Genomic DNA, 15,701 nt, shown 5'->3' on the forward strand with positions numbered 1-15,701 from the left:
ATTTTTCTTTCAATAGTTATCCAGTGAAGTGTTTTTATACACATCAGTGCTGAAGCACTTTTTTGTACCTTTTTTTTGCTGAAGGTAATGGATGAGTTTGGCCCATTCTTGGAAAATGTCCTAGGAGCCAGTTCGAATGACACCAGCAGGCACCTGGAACCCATACTCTCAGTCTGGGAAATAGCATACCACATGGCGTGTCAAACTGAAAACTTTTCTTCAAAGGGGAGGGATATGGTGGAGCAACAACATTAAACAAGACAAAGTCACTGGGGTCCTACTAAAAAGTATTTTTTTTATTAATTTGGTCTTTTATTTGTTTTTACACCTGGTAACATATTTTAAGAAACATACATGGTTGCAATGCATCTGGCCTCATTACAAACTAAAACAGAGGTGTGGGTGTGTAAGTAACAATATAAGTGATGACAATAAAAACTACTCAAATATTGTCAGATAGCAAAACCCCCCCAAAAAAGGTTACCTTTACTCTCAGGAAAACTGGTTGCATATCTGAGCCAACGCATCTCAATATCACAAAAAGCTTGGCCAAAAGAAATTAACAAAATATTTTATTAAATGTTTTGAACCTTCCTTCATATGTTTAGAACTTTTTAACTCTCAGAATACAAAGTTTCTATGATTAGCTCCTTCCTATTTATGAACAGTTTCTCTTGGATCTACTTTATAATGCAAGCTAAGAATTACTTCATTTAAAAAAAAAACACAATAATTAAATACAGAAAGGCCGCAAAGAGTTTTAAGAGATTTTTTTCGGCAAATTAAGGAATTGCACGTTTCTAGGCAACTTTTTTTTTTGAGAATAAAATCACCCAACTCAAATCACCATTCAAAACTGCATCGCTTACTAAAATTATAGCATTCAAAATGGTCTAAAATCCTGGATACTCATGCTTTCAGTCTCTCAAAGTTTATGTTCTTCCCCCACCCAGAGATTACGACACTGATACCACGGTTCAATCTTACACCGTGTTCCCTGTATTAGCTGCTGAAACTGCATCATCCAATTGAACAGTTAATAACAAAGGCAGGAAATTCGCCAATTAGATTTAAAAGGTGGTGTATAATCGGTTTCTAACAAAACAAAAAGGAAACATTTGGTTAATATCCGGAATGTTAAAAGTGCTGCCACGTCAGAGGTTCACGTCAGGGTTTTTAAAAATCTATTTTATCAACCTGTCTCAACTTTGTGCTTAAATGGATTACTGTACAGAAAACGCAATTTTACAGTTACACAAGACACAGAATAAATTGGAGTCTTTTAAAATCTAGAAACCTTAATTACATCCAAGTGGAACCAAGACAAATCCCTCTTCTAAATTTACAAAAGTCATACACTTAACGTCCATTTGTAATTGATGATTCGAAGGAATATAAATAGTCAAAGCTCTTCGCACAGAGGAAGAATTGCCTGAGAAACACCGTTGAAACTTGAAAAGCCCACCACTAGTACTTACAACCTGCAAGACACCTTTGCATTTTTTTTCCCCAATGGTGTGCGCGAAATGAAATGGAATTTAGCTGGTACAAAGAAAGCTTTTAAAAAAAAATTTAGCCCACAGAAGACTGTTAAAACATTTATCAATCTGCAGCATCAATCCCGATGACCTGTTCAGTCATCGGCATTTTTAATCATGCTACCTGTGCTTAAGCAAAGAGAACACAGCAAGTTGCAAAATGAAACAGGCAAGACACTCAAGTGGAAAATAAATGACTACTGTGAGCTTCAACTTTTCAGGCACTAGGTATCACCATATTATATGCAGGCCTCTTCTTCTCTGGTTGGTTGATATTTTAATGCGTTTCCAATTACTTGAACCACTTCAGGGACCCAAAACTGGCTCTGATAAGCTAATCTGCAGAAAACTGGAAAAACTTTAAACTGAACATGAGGAGTGAATGGTATAGTAAATGAGTGGAGCTTGAAATATTTGTGGGTTCGGAATGCCAGACATCAGATAAACAGATGTGAACTACATGCACTGAGTCCAAGTTGCAGCAAAGATTGCAAACTAATTTACTTCCATTACCAATACAGACGAGATAAATCAACACTGTGGCTGGAAGCAGTCCTTGATTTAAGATACTCTGAGTGATAGAGATTTTGATCTAAGGATATACTACACACACCTGTATGTCTTGAATGTCACAGGTATGTGTATCTTGTGCTTCCTAACAAGTGGCTGTATGGGTGAAGATTCTTAGCTGCTGAAGAAGAGAATATTTAGTGAGATATTTCCTTTAGCAATTCAATAATGAAGGTTCAGGTAACAGTCGAGCAATGACCAGAGGCAGTAATGCGTGATTCTTAGCTTAAGTTCATAGTGTTACGTGCCATTCAAACCCTCCTGTCTTCAATCTGGCTGCTCTGGTCAGTTCTCAGATAAGCTGCTAGATGGAGCACTATAGTGAAGCCACCCATTCCATCTACAGCAGAGGGGGTGGGGGAAGAAAAGCGAAGACAGATAAGACTGGTGCAGGGAGCGGAGAGATAATCCACCAACTTCAAGTTTTCCTCATTGCATTTGAGCTACCTTAAAAAGATGCAACAACAATAGTCTTGGAAAAGTCCACGCCACAATGTTCTGAACTGGGGAGGGGTCAGGGTGGAGTACAAAGACACTAACACAACAGAAAAACAATGGATAAATAGATATAAATGGATGTAGCATGGCACAGGCATTGGTTTAGGAATAGGCTGTCTGACTGTCCATTTGGGAGATGGATGGAGAGGGTACTGGTGGAACTGGGGAAAAGCACTAACAAAAAAAAAGGGGGACTAAAAAAAAGTGCGTCATTAAGTCATAAAAATATACAAAAGAAATCTTAGTGGATTTAAAATTCAGATCCAGTAGGTGTGGAAAAATCCCAGTTAGTACTTGAAGAGTCAATGCTGCAAACAGTAAGATACATCAACTTGGAACAGAATATCTCCTTTTGAGTAAAGTGAATAGACTGTCAAGCTGCTCCGCTCCACAGATACAGTATCTCTCACTTGGACATGCCAAAAATAACCCTCCCGTCAGAATTTCCAAAGAAAAAAAAACTTACCATTAAAATTAAAGCAGAACTCAGTTACAGCTGTAAACAAAGTTATATTCAAGGCACAAAACTTACTGCAGCAAAATTCATATCAGTACACTGTTGATTACTTACATTTTAAATACATGTTAAATGAATTTGCAGCTTAGTAGCTAATAAAGCCTTTTTCAAGCAACTTTTAAAAACTATTAAAATCCTTTAGGAATGTATGCTGGTTGTGCAAATGTAAAGGACTAGGAGACATCTATGATTTACATGCAACTTGGCTGACAAACTATTTCTCTCACGCACGAAAGAACAATTTTTTTTTGTCGTTAGCAAGGAAACCAGCAGATTGGTGTAAGCCGTTGACTTTTTGTTTGGAGGGGGATTGCATTTATAACTTCATACATGCTCTAAAACAACCAAAACACACTTTTTTTTTTAAAAGGAAAGGCACCCATGCCCGACATACCATAAAATGGAGAGTTCTGCTAACACTAGCAAAGCATTCGCTAATTTAACACAGGGACGTCTGCACTCCTCCAAAACAAGGCATTTTTGTAAAAAATAAAATTAATTAAATAGTAAAAATTCTGCGTCATCAGGGGATAAGAAGATTGGGAAAGTTTGCAATGCATTCATGGTCTTAAGTCTCTTGTAAAAAGCAGTTAAAAGCAGAAAGCTGTTTTTATTGATGCAGTCCTTTCTCTGGGATCCTCCACACTGAGCAGTTCAAGTAACCCTGAAACAAAACAAAAATAGTAAGCACAAAGAGCTGTACAACTGTTTTTTTTGCATACATAATATGCCCTCGTATAAATGTGCAGATTTATTTGTTACTTCTGTGGAAGTATTATTACAGTGAATCAAAGGATATGGAAATTCCCGGATGAGGCGTGTACGCACACCTCTCTGCGTGTACGCACACCTCTCTGCGTGTACGCACACCTCTCTGCGTGTACGCACACCTCTCTGCGTGTACGCACACCTCTCTGCGTGTACGCACACCTCTCTGCGTGTACGCACACCTCTCTGCGTGTACGCACACCTCTCTGCGTGTACGCACACCTCTCTGCGTGTACGCACACCTCTCTGCGTGTACGCACACCTCTCTGCGTGTACGCACACCTCTCTGCGTGTACGCACACCTCTCTGCGTGTACGCACACCTCTCTGCGTGTACGCACACCTCTCTGCGTGTACGCACACCTCTCTGCGTGTACGCACACCTCTCTGCGTGTACGCACACCTCTCTGCGTGTACGCACATGTCCCTGAGAAATTGGAGAATCAGAAAAGGGCCACAGATGTTTTGTGCTACAGACAAGTTTAAAGTGGGCTGCATGCTGTATGCAGTAACAGCACGGATATCTTCACAATATCATATACAGAAACTTGATATTCCCCATGCATCAGTCAGTAAAATAAATCCCTATGTCACTGTGCCAAGTTACGTGGTAGTGTATCATTGCTTCTGAAATGATGTGATTTCCTTCATTCAGGGAAGAATAAAAATAGAAAACAGTGGGAAATTTGAACTTTTTTACTCGAAGGAATGCTGCATTTTGAAGTGTTTTCAACATTTCAGGGTTAAGACATTAATGCAGTTCAAATAAGATTACTGTTGAGATTACTTACTCCTAAAATAAAAGTTGAATAAATTGGGAGCTTAAAGTTCTTCAGGAATGTTTTGTACAGATGTAAAAGAACGAGAGGACATCAACACAAACACATATGAATTGGGCAGCCATTGGGGGGTGGGGGGGGCGCAGGAAGATGGGGGACAAAGATTACTTTGCAGAGATGGAGCCTTCAGGCAGGTTGTTGCAGTGAATGGATTTGATTTTTGGCAGTAGCAATTTCTTACATGTTCCACATTAAGCAACAACCGTTATGGTACCTCACAAAGTCGCTTCAACTATATCAACTGAACTGCAAAGAGTACAATTCTGGATAGTGATCCAAAGTGGCTGATTCTCCCACCTCCCCCTTTAGACCAGAGGTGCTGCTGCCAATTGTTGCTTCCTTATTGTTGCTCTGGCGGAGGTCAGCTAAATCAGCACATTCTGGGATCAAAACTGGGACCTTCCTGCCTGTACAGATCAGCTCAGCACTGAATATCCCTAAAAATACTTTTGACCGACACGCCCTGCCCACCTCATTAACCCTTGTGAAGGACTCCCCCTTCCCAAAATTCATCAAGGGCAAACATTTTCTCCAAACAAGTATCCCTTGCAACATTAAACATCCCATTCATCTGCACCCCCCCCCTCAACTTAGTGTTATTTTCCAGTCATTTTGATTGTAATTTATTAAGACTTATTGTTAGTAATATGTACATTGGTGCATGTGGATCAACATGCAGGTAAAAGTGATTATAATTCTGCAGAGCCTGGCTTTTTAATTTCTGAAATCATAGAACAGAATCAAAATGTTACAGCACAGAAACAGGTCAGTCGGCTCCAAGTCTGAGCTGTTGTTTTCCTTTGAGCCACCTAAAATCACATCATTTTGCTTGCTCACCACCTCCCCATACCCTTTAATATTCCTGCTAAAAATAGTTTTAAAAAAAGTTTATGGACTCTAAACAACTGTTTGTGACATAAAACTCCACATTCTAACCATCTTGTGTGAATAATCTTTTCTTTTGTCTAATCTCCCCTTTAATTCTTTGCAATCGTCTTAAATTTGTACCCTCTCATTATTGTCTTGCCAACCAGTGACAACAATCTATCACTTACTTATTTTATTATATCCTTTCATACTCTTGAAGACCTCTATCGAGTCACCCTTAACCTTCTCAGTTCCAGTGGGAAAACCTTTGACTTTTCAAGTCTCCCATTGTAACATCAACCTCTTATCCTTGGTTACATCCTAGTCAATCTATATTGAGCATTTCCAATACATTTATAGCTTTCCTATAATGGATATCCAGAACTGTATACAATATTCCCACTGCTGCCTATCTAAGGTTGAACTAAGGCCTTGCTTTTGTAATCATATGTCGCTAGATACAAAACCAAGGATTCTGTTTACCTTTTTACTGCCATTACCAATTTTAATGACATGTCTTGAAGCACATCAATAGGCCCTCGGTCCCACTAGTTCATTTAAAAGCTCATTATTTAAGGAGCAATGGCAAACATTTAAAGAAATAATTCATAATTCCCAACGAATAACATACCCTTCAGGAATAAGAACGCCACAGAAAAAGAGATCCAACCGTGGTGAACTACAGAAGTTAAGGATAGTATTAGAGTAAAAGAGGCTTACAGCCTGAGGATTGGGAGGGTTTTAGAAATCAGCAAAGGATAACCAAGAAATTGATCGAGGGAGAAAATTGAACGAGAGTAAACTAGCAAGAAATATAAAAACAGAATGTAAAAGCTTCTACAAGTATATAAAAAGGAAGAAATTAGTGAAAGTAAACGTGGGTCCCTTAGAGGCAGAGACAGGAGAAATTATAATGAATCAGGAAATGGCAGAGATGTTAAATAAATATTTTATCTGTCTTCACAGTAGAAGACACAAAAAAATATATTCCCCAATATGGGGAACCAAGGGTCCAATGAGAAGGAGGAACTTAAAGTAATTAAGACTAGTAAAGAAAAAGTTTTAGAAAAATTAATGGGACTAAAAGCCGACAAATTCCCTGGACCTGATGGCCTACATCCCAGGGTTTTAAAAAGAGGTGGCTCCAGGGATTGTGCGTGCATTGATTTTGATCTTCCAGAATTCCCGAGATTCTAGAACGGTTCCAGTGGATTGGAAGGTAACAAATGTAACCCCACTATTCAAGAAAGGAGAGAGAAAACAGGGAACTATAGGTAAGTTAGCCTGACATCAGCAGTAGGGAAAATGCTGGAATCTATTAAGGATGTAGAAACAGGGCTCTTAGAAAATCATATGATTAGGCAGAGTCAACACTGTTTTATGAAAGGGAAATCGTGTTTGACAAATCTAGTAGAGTTTTTTTGAGGGTGTAACTAGCAGGGTAGATAAAGGGGGAACCAGTGGATGTAGTATATTTGGATTTTCAAGAAGCATTCGATAAGGTGCCACATAAGAGGTTTACACAAGATTAGAGCTCATGGGGTTGGGGGTAATATCTTAGCATGGATTGAGGATTGGTTAATGGACAGAAAACACAGAGTAGGAATAAAAGGGGCATTTTCGGGTTGGCAGGTTGGAACTAGGGGGGTGCAGCAAGGATTGGTGCTTGGGACTCAGCTACTTACAATCTATATCAATGACTTAGATGAAGGGACCGAGTGTAATGTATCGAAGTTTGCTGACAATACAAAGCTAGGTGGGAAAGTAGGCTGCGAGAAGGATGCAAAGTGCCTGCAAAGGGATATCAACAGGTTAAGTGAGTGGGCAAAGTGGTGGCAGTTGGAGTATAATGTGGAGAAATGTGAGGTTATTCACTTTGGTAGGAAGAACAGAAAAACAGAATATTTTTTAAATGGAGAGAAACTATTAAATGTTGGTTTCAGCACGATTTGGGTGTCCTTGTACACGAAATACAAAGTTAACATGGAGGTACAGCTAACAATTAGAAAGGCAAATGGAATGTTGGCCTTTATTGCAAGGCGGCTGGAGTACAAGAGTAAGGAAGTTTTGCTGCAACTGTACAGGGCTTTGGTGAGACCACACCAGGAGTACAGTTTTGGTTTCCTTACCTAAGGAAGGATATACTTGCCTTAGAGGCGGTGCAATGAAGGTTCACTAGATTGATTCCTGGGATGAGAGGGCTGTATTATGAGAAAAGATTGAATAAAATGGACCTATATTCTTTGGAATTTAGAAGAATAAGAGGTGATCTCATTGAAACATAAGATTCTAAGAGAGTTTGACAGGGTAAATGTTGAAAGGCTGTTTCCCCTGGCTAGAGTCCAGAACTAGGAGACATAGTCTCAGGATAAGGGGTCGGATATTTAGGACTAAGATGAGGAGGAATTTCTTCAGAGGGTCATGAATATTTGGAATTCTCTAACCCAGAGGGCTGTGGAGGCTCAGTCGTTGAGTATATTCAAGACTGAGATCGATAGATTTTTGGACTCTTAGGGATATGGGGATCGGTTGGGAAAGTTGAGGTCAAAGATCAGCCATGATCTTATTGAACGGCGCAGCAGGCTCGAGGGGCCATACGGTCTACTCCTATTTTTTATGTAGCATCTCCTTTCCTAATTCTTACTTCCTAACTGTGTTACGTCACATTTTTCTACATTGAACTGAACCCACCACCTGTCTGCTGATTCTTCTAGCCTATCTATATCCCCTTGCGATCGTCCATAATCCCCATCACAATTTGCCATCTCCTCCAGTGAGCTTAACTTTCCACATTCAAATCCCATTAGTTTAATGATTGAGACTCTCAGTTTAGTACCAAACTTCAAAAGGGACCTCTCAGTCTGTTCTATTTATCTGAATTCTTGCTATCACCAATTTATGCGTAATAAAGGCATTTCTATATTGTGCTGTGCACCAGACTCTCCAAATGCATACCTCTCACAGCTAACCGCAAGGCAAATCTAAAACTGATGGGACTCATCAAGACTGCCTGCCAGAAAGACCCATTTCTAGCATTCCTAAACATTTCAAGAGCCATCACATCATGACCCAGCAGTAGAATTTAAGGAAAATGTCTCTGTCAGTAAGTGTTTTGTTCTTAATATTTAACTGTTTCTTTTTCTTTTAGTTGTTACATGAATGCAAAATAATTCCATTATCTACAGTTTTTCTCATCCTGTGATTCAGAAACAAATGATATACACCCCTGATGGGTAAGCTCATATCTCAACACCTGAGGTATTTGGTAATTATGAAGAGCCCCAACAGCAACTTCCATCCCTGTCAAGGTAACCCATCAAACTTGATGAGCTTCACATTAGTATTAAAGTCCGATCCTCAGGCACTAACACGCAATCTCAAAACTACAGACTGATGACCCAGTAGCTATGGATACAAGAGTACCAGTCTTAACATACTAGGTAACAACACTAGGAAAAAGGCCCATCCTCTCTTGTGCTGCATGGCGGCTCTCTAAAGCACTGTGCATTATTGCAATAAGTGATTTTCTCCAGTCACTTGAGGCTTAACTCTTGTCAGCAAAACACTTAATATTGTGATAGTAGTGAGGACAAATGGATGTTACAGGGAATTAGATAATAGAATACGTATTACGAACTGGAGAATAAAATGAATTCACACTCCGAGGAGCCAGTGTCTCCTCCCCTTCCCTCAATATCCTACCAGGACAAGGCCATTCGGGAGTGTAATCCTTTTCAGTGGCTGAACTGAGAATCCACATGCTTAAGTTCTCGTAAGTGCCCCCCCCCCACCCCACCACAAAATAAAACACCAACACCCACAGAAGGACAAGTAGTCAGAATCGCCATAAAACAGTGATTGGATTGGCACTGCATTACCGCTTCAGAAACAACAAACTACCTGCCAATTACTGAAGTTTCATGAACAATCAATAGAATTTGGATTGTTGTACCTCGGATCAATCACGCTGTCCTGTGCGGCAGCTTCAAATATCTCAACTTCCAATTTATATTTGACCTCCAACTGCAAGCTATGCCTTTTCTGCCAGCTCTGACATTTTAAGAGGTGGTTGGAAATCATTGAAATAGCCTTCCTGAGTTCGTCTGTGGAGGAGTTAACCCCCTTTATTTTGGCCAGGGTTTCTCGGAGTACACAAGGATCCATTGACACAGATACCCCAACACCATTGGTAGATTGTCAGATCAGTTTCACTTGCTGGCCAGTGATTTCAGACATCCAATTCATTATATGTTCAAAATATCCCACCCCAGGACTTTATAACAATCTTTAAATGCATGTTAATCCCGGTTAGATGCATCAGGTTAGTCTAGTTGAGAACAGAATCAAACTGCACGACCAAGCCTCTCAAATGCACATGACTCCAGAACCCTGCTTAAAAATAAGCCAAAACAAACTTGCATTAACTTACATCTTCCTTTGTCTAACACTGGAAATTTGTGGATTTTTTTTTGTTTAGACAGAGAATTATTGACACTGAATGAACTAGCTGCGGGTTAGTTGCTGAGCCCAGCAGTGTGATGGAGATGAATTGTCAGTTGAAATGATTCACACAGTTCTTCAGTGATAGTCATTTCAGTTATGTGCAGGTTAATTCAGCTCTTTCGCACTGCTGGGACTCAAACCAGGGCTAAAAGGGTTAAATTATGAGGCTAGATTGTACAGACTAGGCTTGTATTCCCTGGAGTATAGCAGATTAAGGGGTGATCTAATTGAAGTGTTTGAGATGATTAAACGATTTGATAGGGCAGATAGAGAGAAACTATTTCCTCTAGTGGGAGAGTCCAGAACAAGGGGGCAAAACCTTAAAATTAGAGCTGGGCAGTTCAGGGGTGATGTTAGGAAGCATTTCTTCACACAAAGGGTAATGGAAATCAGGAACTCTCTCCCCCCCAAAAAAGCTGCTGAGGCTGGAGGCCAATTGAAAATTTCAAAACTGAAACTGAAAGATTTTTGTTAGTTAAGGGTAATAAGGGTCATGGAACCAAGGCGGGTAAATGGAGCTAAGATATAGATCAGCCATGATCTAATTGAATGGCTGAACAGGTTTGAGGGGCTGAATGGCCTTCTCATGTTCCCTGATGGCATCACCAAATATTCAAGGGAACAAAACGATGTTGAAGTTAATCATAGATTGTGTAAGGATTTATTTTTTGAAGAAAGCTTACTCATGGGTGAGACAACCAACTTAAGAGGACTGAGCTGACAGGTAGAAAATCAGGAGGCTCACCTTCATCTTCACGCTTTAGTTCTTAGAAGAGGCCGCAATCCTTCAGGTTATTCTTGATAATGACATCAGTGACCGCATCAAATACAAACTGCACGTTCTTTGTGTCGGTGGCACAGGTGAAGTGCGTGTAGATCTCCTTGGTGTCCTTCCGTTTATTTAGGTCTTCAAATTTGGTCTGGATGTAGCCTGCAGCCGCATCATAATCGTTTGCCCCTGCATTCAAAAGAAAGGCGCGGTTAGAATCAGTGATTCACGTATAAACTGGAAATAACTGGGAAAGAACAGCTGATCTGAGCTGGACTCTTAACTTTTGCTCCTAACGCCTTGGTTCCCCTCATTAACACAACCAGGTCAATTTCTACATGATCTTCGTTCAACGTCTCATTTACCAGCCATTTGTGCTACACAAGTCTGAAGCTATTTCAGAATAGAGAAAAACAATCTTGCCGTTACTCACTTTGGAGTAGCTACTAACCTTAGTTGCAAAAAGGATACATTTCCATCTATGTATTTTATCAACAGGTTTCAGCCCGTTAATTATTTGTCAGACATTTCAGTTCTGTTTCTGCAGTCTACATTCAGGTGCACACCTGCAACCCTGAAGTGCAACAGTGGAAACACATCTCAGTACCAGACTCAATTCTCCATCCCCGAGGCTTAGCAGGTGATCTGATCAAAGAAGTCTGCTTCTGCTTCTGCTTCATGACACCACAACCTGAGCACTGTGCCCAGTTTTAGTCCAAGACAAGGGGGAATATATGATACTGTGCTGGCAGTACATAAGACAGCTACAAGGCTGATGCCTAACGTCAGAGGATTGAGTTATGAGGAAAATTAGAGAAAACTTGGGCTCTTTAGAAAGGGAATGACTTGAGAAGTGACCTTATAGAAGATAAAAGTTATTTATTGGTGCAGATAAAGTAAATCCCGACACTACTTCAAAGTAATAAAACAGGGGGTGAGCAGGCACATAAGCTAAAACTGATGAAGTATGCAGTACAGATATCAGGAAAAACTACTTCACACAACAATGATCATTTAAAATGGTCTTCCAGGAAGGAATGGAAGTGAATACCTTGGATTCACTACCAATCCAGTTAGGTAAAGCGATGTTCTGCCATTCAATTAGATCATGGCTGATCCGTATCTTAACTCCATCTACCCACTTTGATTCCGTAACCCGTAATACCCTTGCCTAACAAAAATCTATCAATCCCAGTTTTGAAATTTTCAATTGACCCCCAGCCTCAACAGATTTTTGGGGAAAGAACTCCAGATTGCCACTACCCTTTGCATGAAGAAGTGCTTCCTGACATCATCTCTGAATGGCCTAGCTCTAATTTTAAGGTTATGCCTTGTTCTGGACTCTCCCACCAGAGGAAATGGTTTCTCTCTATCTATCCTATCTAATCCTTTAATCATCTTAAACACTTCAATTAGATCACCCCGTAATCTTCTACATTCAAGGGAATACAAGCCGAGTCCATGCAGCCTGTCCTCATAATTTAACCCTTTTAGCCCCTGTATCTGGTGAATCTGCACTTCACCCCCTCCAAGGTCAATAATTGGTGGTCCTTATTCTTGGATGGAACAGCTTAAGGCATTTGCACACTTAAAAATTGCAGCCAACATCACACTGCTCACACAGCACTGGCTGCAGCTAGTACTAGAAACTTGCCAACTTTCCTCGTTTCATCAGCATAAGGAACCCATTTGTTCATAGGTTTTAAGTGCTGTCACTAAATTCACCGGGCATGCTTCTGACCAGTACCTAGGAAAGTGGCACTGGAAATGTAAACGGGGTAGAGTGCCACTGGGAGGCTGGTACAGCACCGCTTTTCCAAAAACTGGCAATGTATTGTAAAAACTCCTTAAAGTGGGCCGAATAACTTCCCTTATCTGTATTCATCCCGTGACTCCAGTTTTAAGAGATTTGAGACACAAAAAGGCTGAAAAGTGCATTAAACAAGTTGTGACTTCAAGTTGAACGTACTGCAGTACCCAACACGATGGACCTGCGGCAGAATTTCTGGAACAATCGCAGGAAATTAGACTACCCAATAAAACGGCTCAACACATTGACATTGCCCCGGTAGAGAGAAGTGGAGTGACAGTATCAGACCACAGAATTTGCTGTACTATCTCTGCAAGTTTCCTTCTCTTAGAGCTTAATGCCAACATTATGGAGTGCAACACATTGCAGCAAGGCACTGCGCTACCAGATTGGCTGCATGAACAAGATACATAACAACTGTTCTTCCTGGACTGGAGAAACAGTCAATCCACATCCTCAAAAACACACAATTCTACAGATCCTTGTGAGCTGAGCACTTAATTATGGATAACCATCCTTGCCTGTTCTCCTAACATTTGAAAAAAATCAGTTATTTATTTGCTCGCAGGTCTTGAGCCTCGAATGCCTTAGGCAAACTGCACACATGGGATTAATCAGAGACTGAACTTCAGGATCCGTGACACAAGCTGTTTCTCGATTTTAGTCAAATGCTGTCAGCAAATGGAAGGTTCGGATCAGCAAGTTGAAACATTTCCTGGGTATTTGGCCAAAGAGATTTATTTTCATTTTGACAGAATATTTTTTTAATAAATTAAGTATTTTAAATGTACAAGAACAATTCTGAAAAACTATAAAATTTCACCAGGATTACATCTTTGCCGATTGCAACTGTACACAACTAAGAGGAGAATGGAGAGCTGTGCTGCTGCATGGTAGTTGAATGAGAGCCAACCTTTCAATTCCCAAATACGACATTGCCGATCATAACTGGACTATCTAGATACTTATCCCCAGAAGAGGAGGTTTTGTGGGAGGAAGTGGGGAAGACAGGTGGTGGTGGGAGAGAGAGAGCATCTCCTAGCAACCAATAAAGGAGTGACAATTGCAAAAGTCCAGGAGCAGGCTGCCCACACCACTCTTGCATGGAGAATTGTGTACCTTCTTCCCTTTCTTCGTGTTTTTTTTTGGTTCTGCCTTCTTCATATCCTTTTGTGACCATGCATGGAATCCCAAAACTTAATCAAGAAAAGGTGAGGTAGTAGCTAAATAGCACAAGGGACAAAATTGAGAGAAAAGCACTCTCAATCCATGGACTGCATCACCTGGTGTAATACTACACCATACAACCCACAAGGCTCAATCCCTGATCCACGCTGAGTTAGTTTATTTTAAGTCAGGCAACAATAGCGGACAGGGATGGGGGGGGGGGAAAAAAAAATCAGACTTCTTGCTCTCGAATGTTATCCAGTAACACCAGCTGGAATATGCATCTATGTGGACATTGGATGAACAAGGGACCTGACTCGGCTCTAATGCTCCAATAATTAAGCAGCCTGGCAACACTCACTGTCAAAACTCACACATGGAGTGGTCATGTGTGCAATGTGCCCATTGAAGCATACCTCGGCACCAGTGAGTGCCTTCAGGAGACAGGGAGAGAAATCTGGGAGAAATAAACCATCTTTCTCTTTCTTCCAAATAATGGAACGTGTAATTTGAGAAAAATTTGAAAAAAATTCAAGTATCAGAAGCTAGGATTGAAAGTGGGGCTGAGTTGCTCAAGAAGCAAGGTGCTGGCAGTTTCAGCATGAATTTCCCAGGTGTCTCCTGTGTAAGGAAATATCTTTAAGGTTTTTTTAAATGTATTAGAAGTTTAGTTTAAGTTACTGCATTTACTCAGTCATCTATTCAGCATTTAGCATTTTTCCAATAGAGACTCAGTATTTTTCCACAACGAGCAGACAGGTTGGCCCCATTCCACAAAGACATGGGATATCTTCCACACTCTAAGATATGCAAATACTGGAGATTGGCCAGAACAATGGAGGGACAGAAACTGGTGGATAGACCAGCCCTGAGATCACATTTGACCATCTGGGATGGGTTTACCTTTGAAACACCTGGCAGGGAACATCAGGTTAAACTGATTAGCAGTTAGACAAACACGATGGCCATTATCTGTTGAAGGGGGATGAAATTGGGGAGGTGCTAACCACGACAGTTTTGATAGCTTAGGGGTCGGGTTTTGAAAAGGAGTGTACATGAACCCAGAACAAACCAACATCTAGTTGTAAAGAGAGTGTGGAGAAGAAAGCCAGCTCAGCGAGAAGGAAGCAGGCAGGATGAGAGGCAGTGACTAAGTTATGGTCTCTACCCAGAGGACAATGGGGTAATATAATTCCTTGTTCCTTGATAATTACTGTTTAAATACTTGCATGTATTAATCCTCGCTTTAGTTCGAAGGAGAGATCATTACTAACAACAATTGGTGTCAGGTCGAAATAGTCTTACACCTGATATCTTAATATATTGCCCCAAATGGTCAAATTTGACAATGGCAATTTCTAACGAGCGGTGTGCAAATGTTTGAGCCCCACAGGATATGATAACACAAATATGCCCAGTTTGAAAGGGACCTCAAATACTAACACCTATGTGTCAAACAGGAAGATCTGGTGAGCAGCAATGTCACTGCCAACTGTTGCTTGGCAGAAAGACCTTGGTGTCAATGCAGGAACTGTCACAATTAAAGTTATTCTCTGTCATGGAGTGAAGTGCTGGTCTCAGGATCTGTTAAACTAATGCAAGCCATACAATACCAGATGGGAGTAAATTGTTCCCTTTCACCCAAAGTGCAACAGACATGACAGTATGTCATACACTAACCATAGAGCACCAGACATACATGAAATGTTACCCTTTATCCACTGTATCTGCACAGAAGCTGATAGCAATCCACACACCAATGGCACAATATCACACATCAAACAACCGTTATCCTTTCTCCACTGTGTTATATATTGTATTAGAACAAGAGGCTAATTGCCAGGTGACTACTGTAA

General features: G+C 40.5%; 1 protein-coding gene across 1 annotated transcript in view; it reads right to left on the bottom strand.

Moving 5' to 3' along the window:
- Positions 1-275: 275 nt before the first annotated feature.
- Positions 276-15,701, bottom strand: part of gnai2a (guanine nucleotide binding protein (G protein), alpha inhibiting activity polypeptide 2a) — a 214,096-nt gene continuing 198,670 nt past the window's right edge. Inside the window, exons 8-9 of the mRNA XM_067998498.1 lie at positions 10,845-11,057; positions 276-3,787 (exon numbers count right to left, since the gene is read on the bottom strand). Of these exons, the coding sequence (XP_067854599.1) occupies positions 10,867-11,057 (191 nt within the window). The 3' untranslated portion in view covers positions 276-3,787; positions 10,845-10,866. The remainder of the gene's footprint in view (positions 3,788-10,844; positions 11,058-15,701) is intronic.

Source organism: Heptranchias perlo, chromosome 17 (genome assembly GCF_035084215.1).
Source record: "Heptranchias perlo isolate sHepPer1 chromosome 17, sHepPer1.hap1, whole genome shotgun sequence".
Classification (NCBI taxonomy): Eukaryota; Metazoa; Chordata; class Chondrichthyes; order Hexanchiformes; family Hexanchidae; genus Heptranchias; species Heptranchias perlo.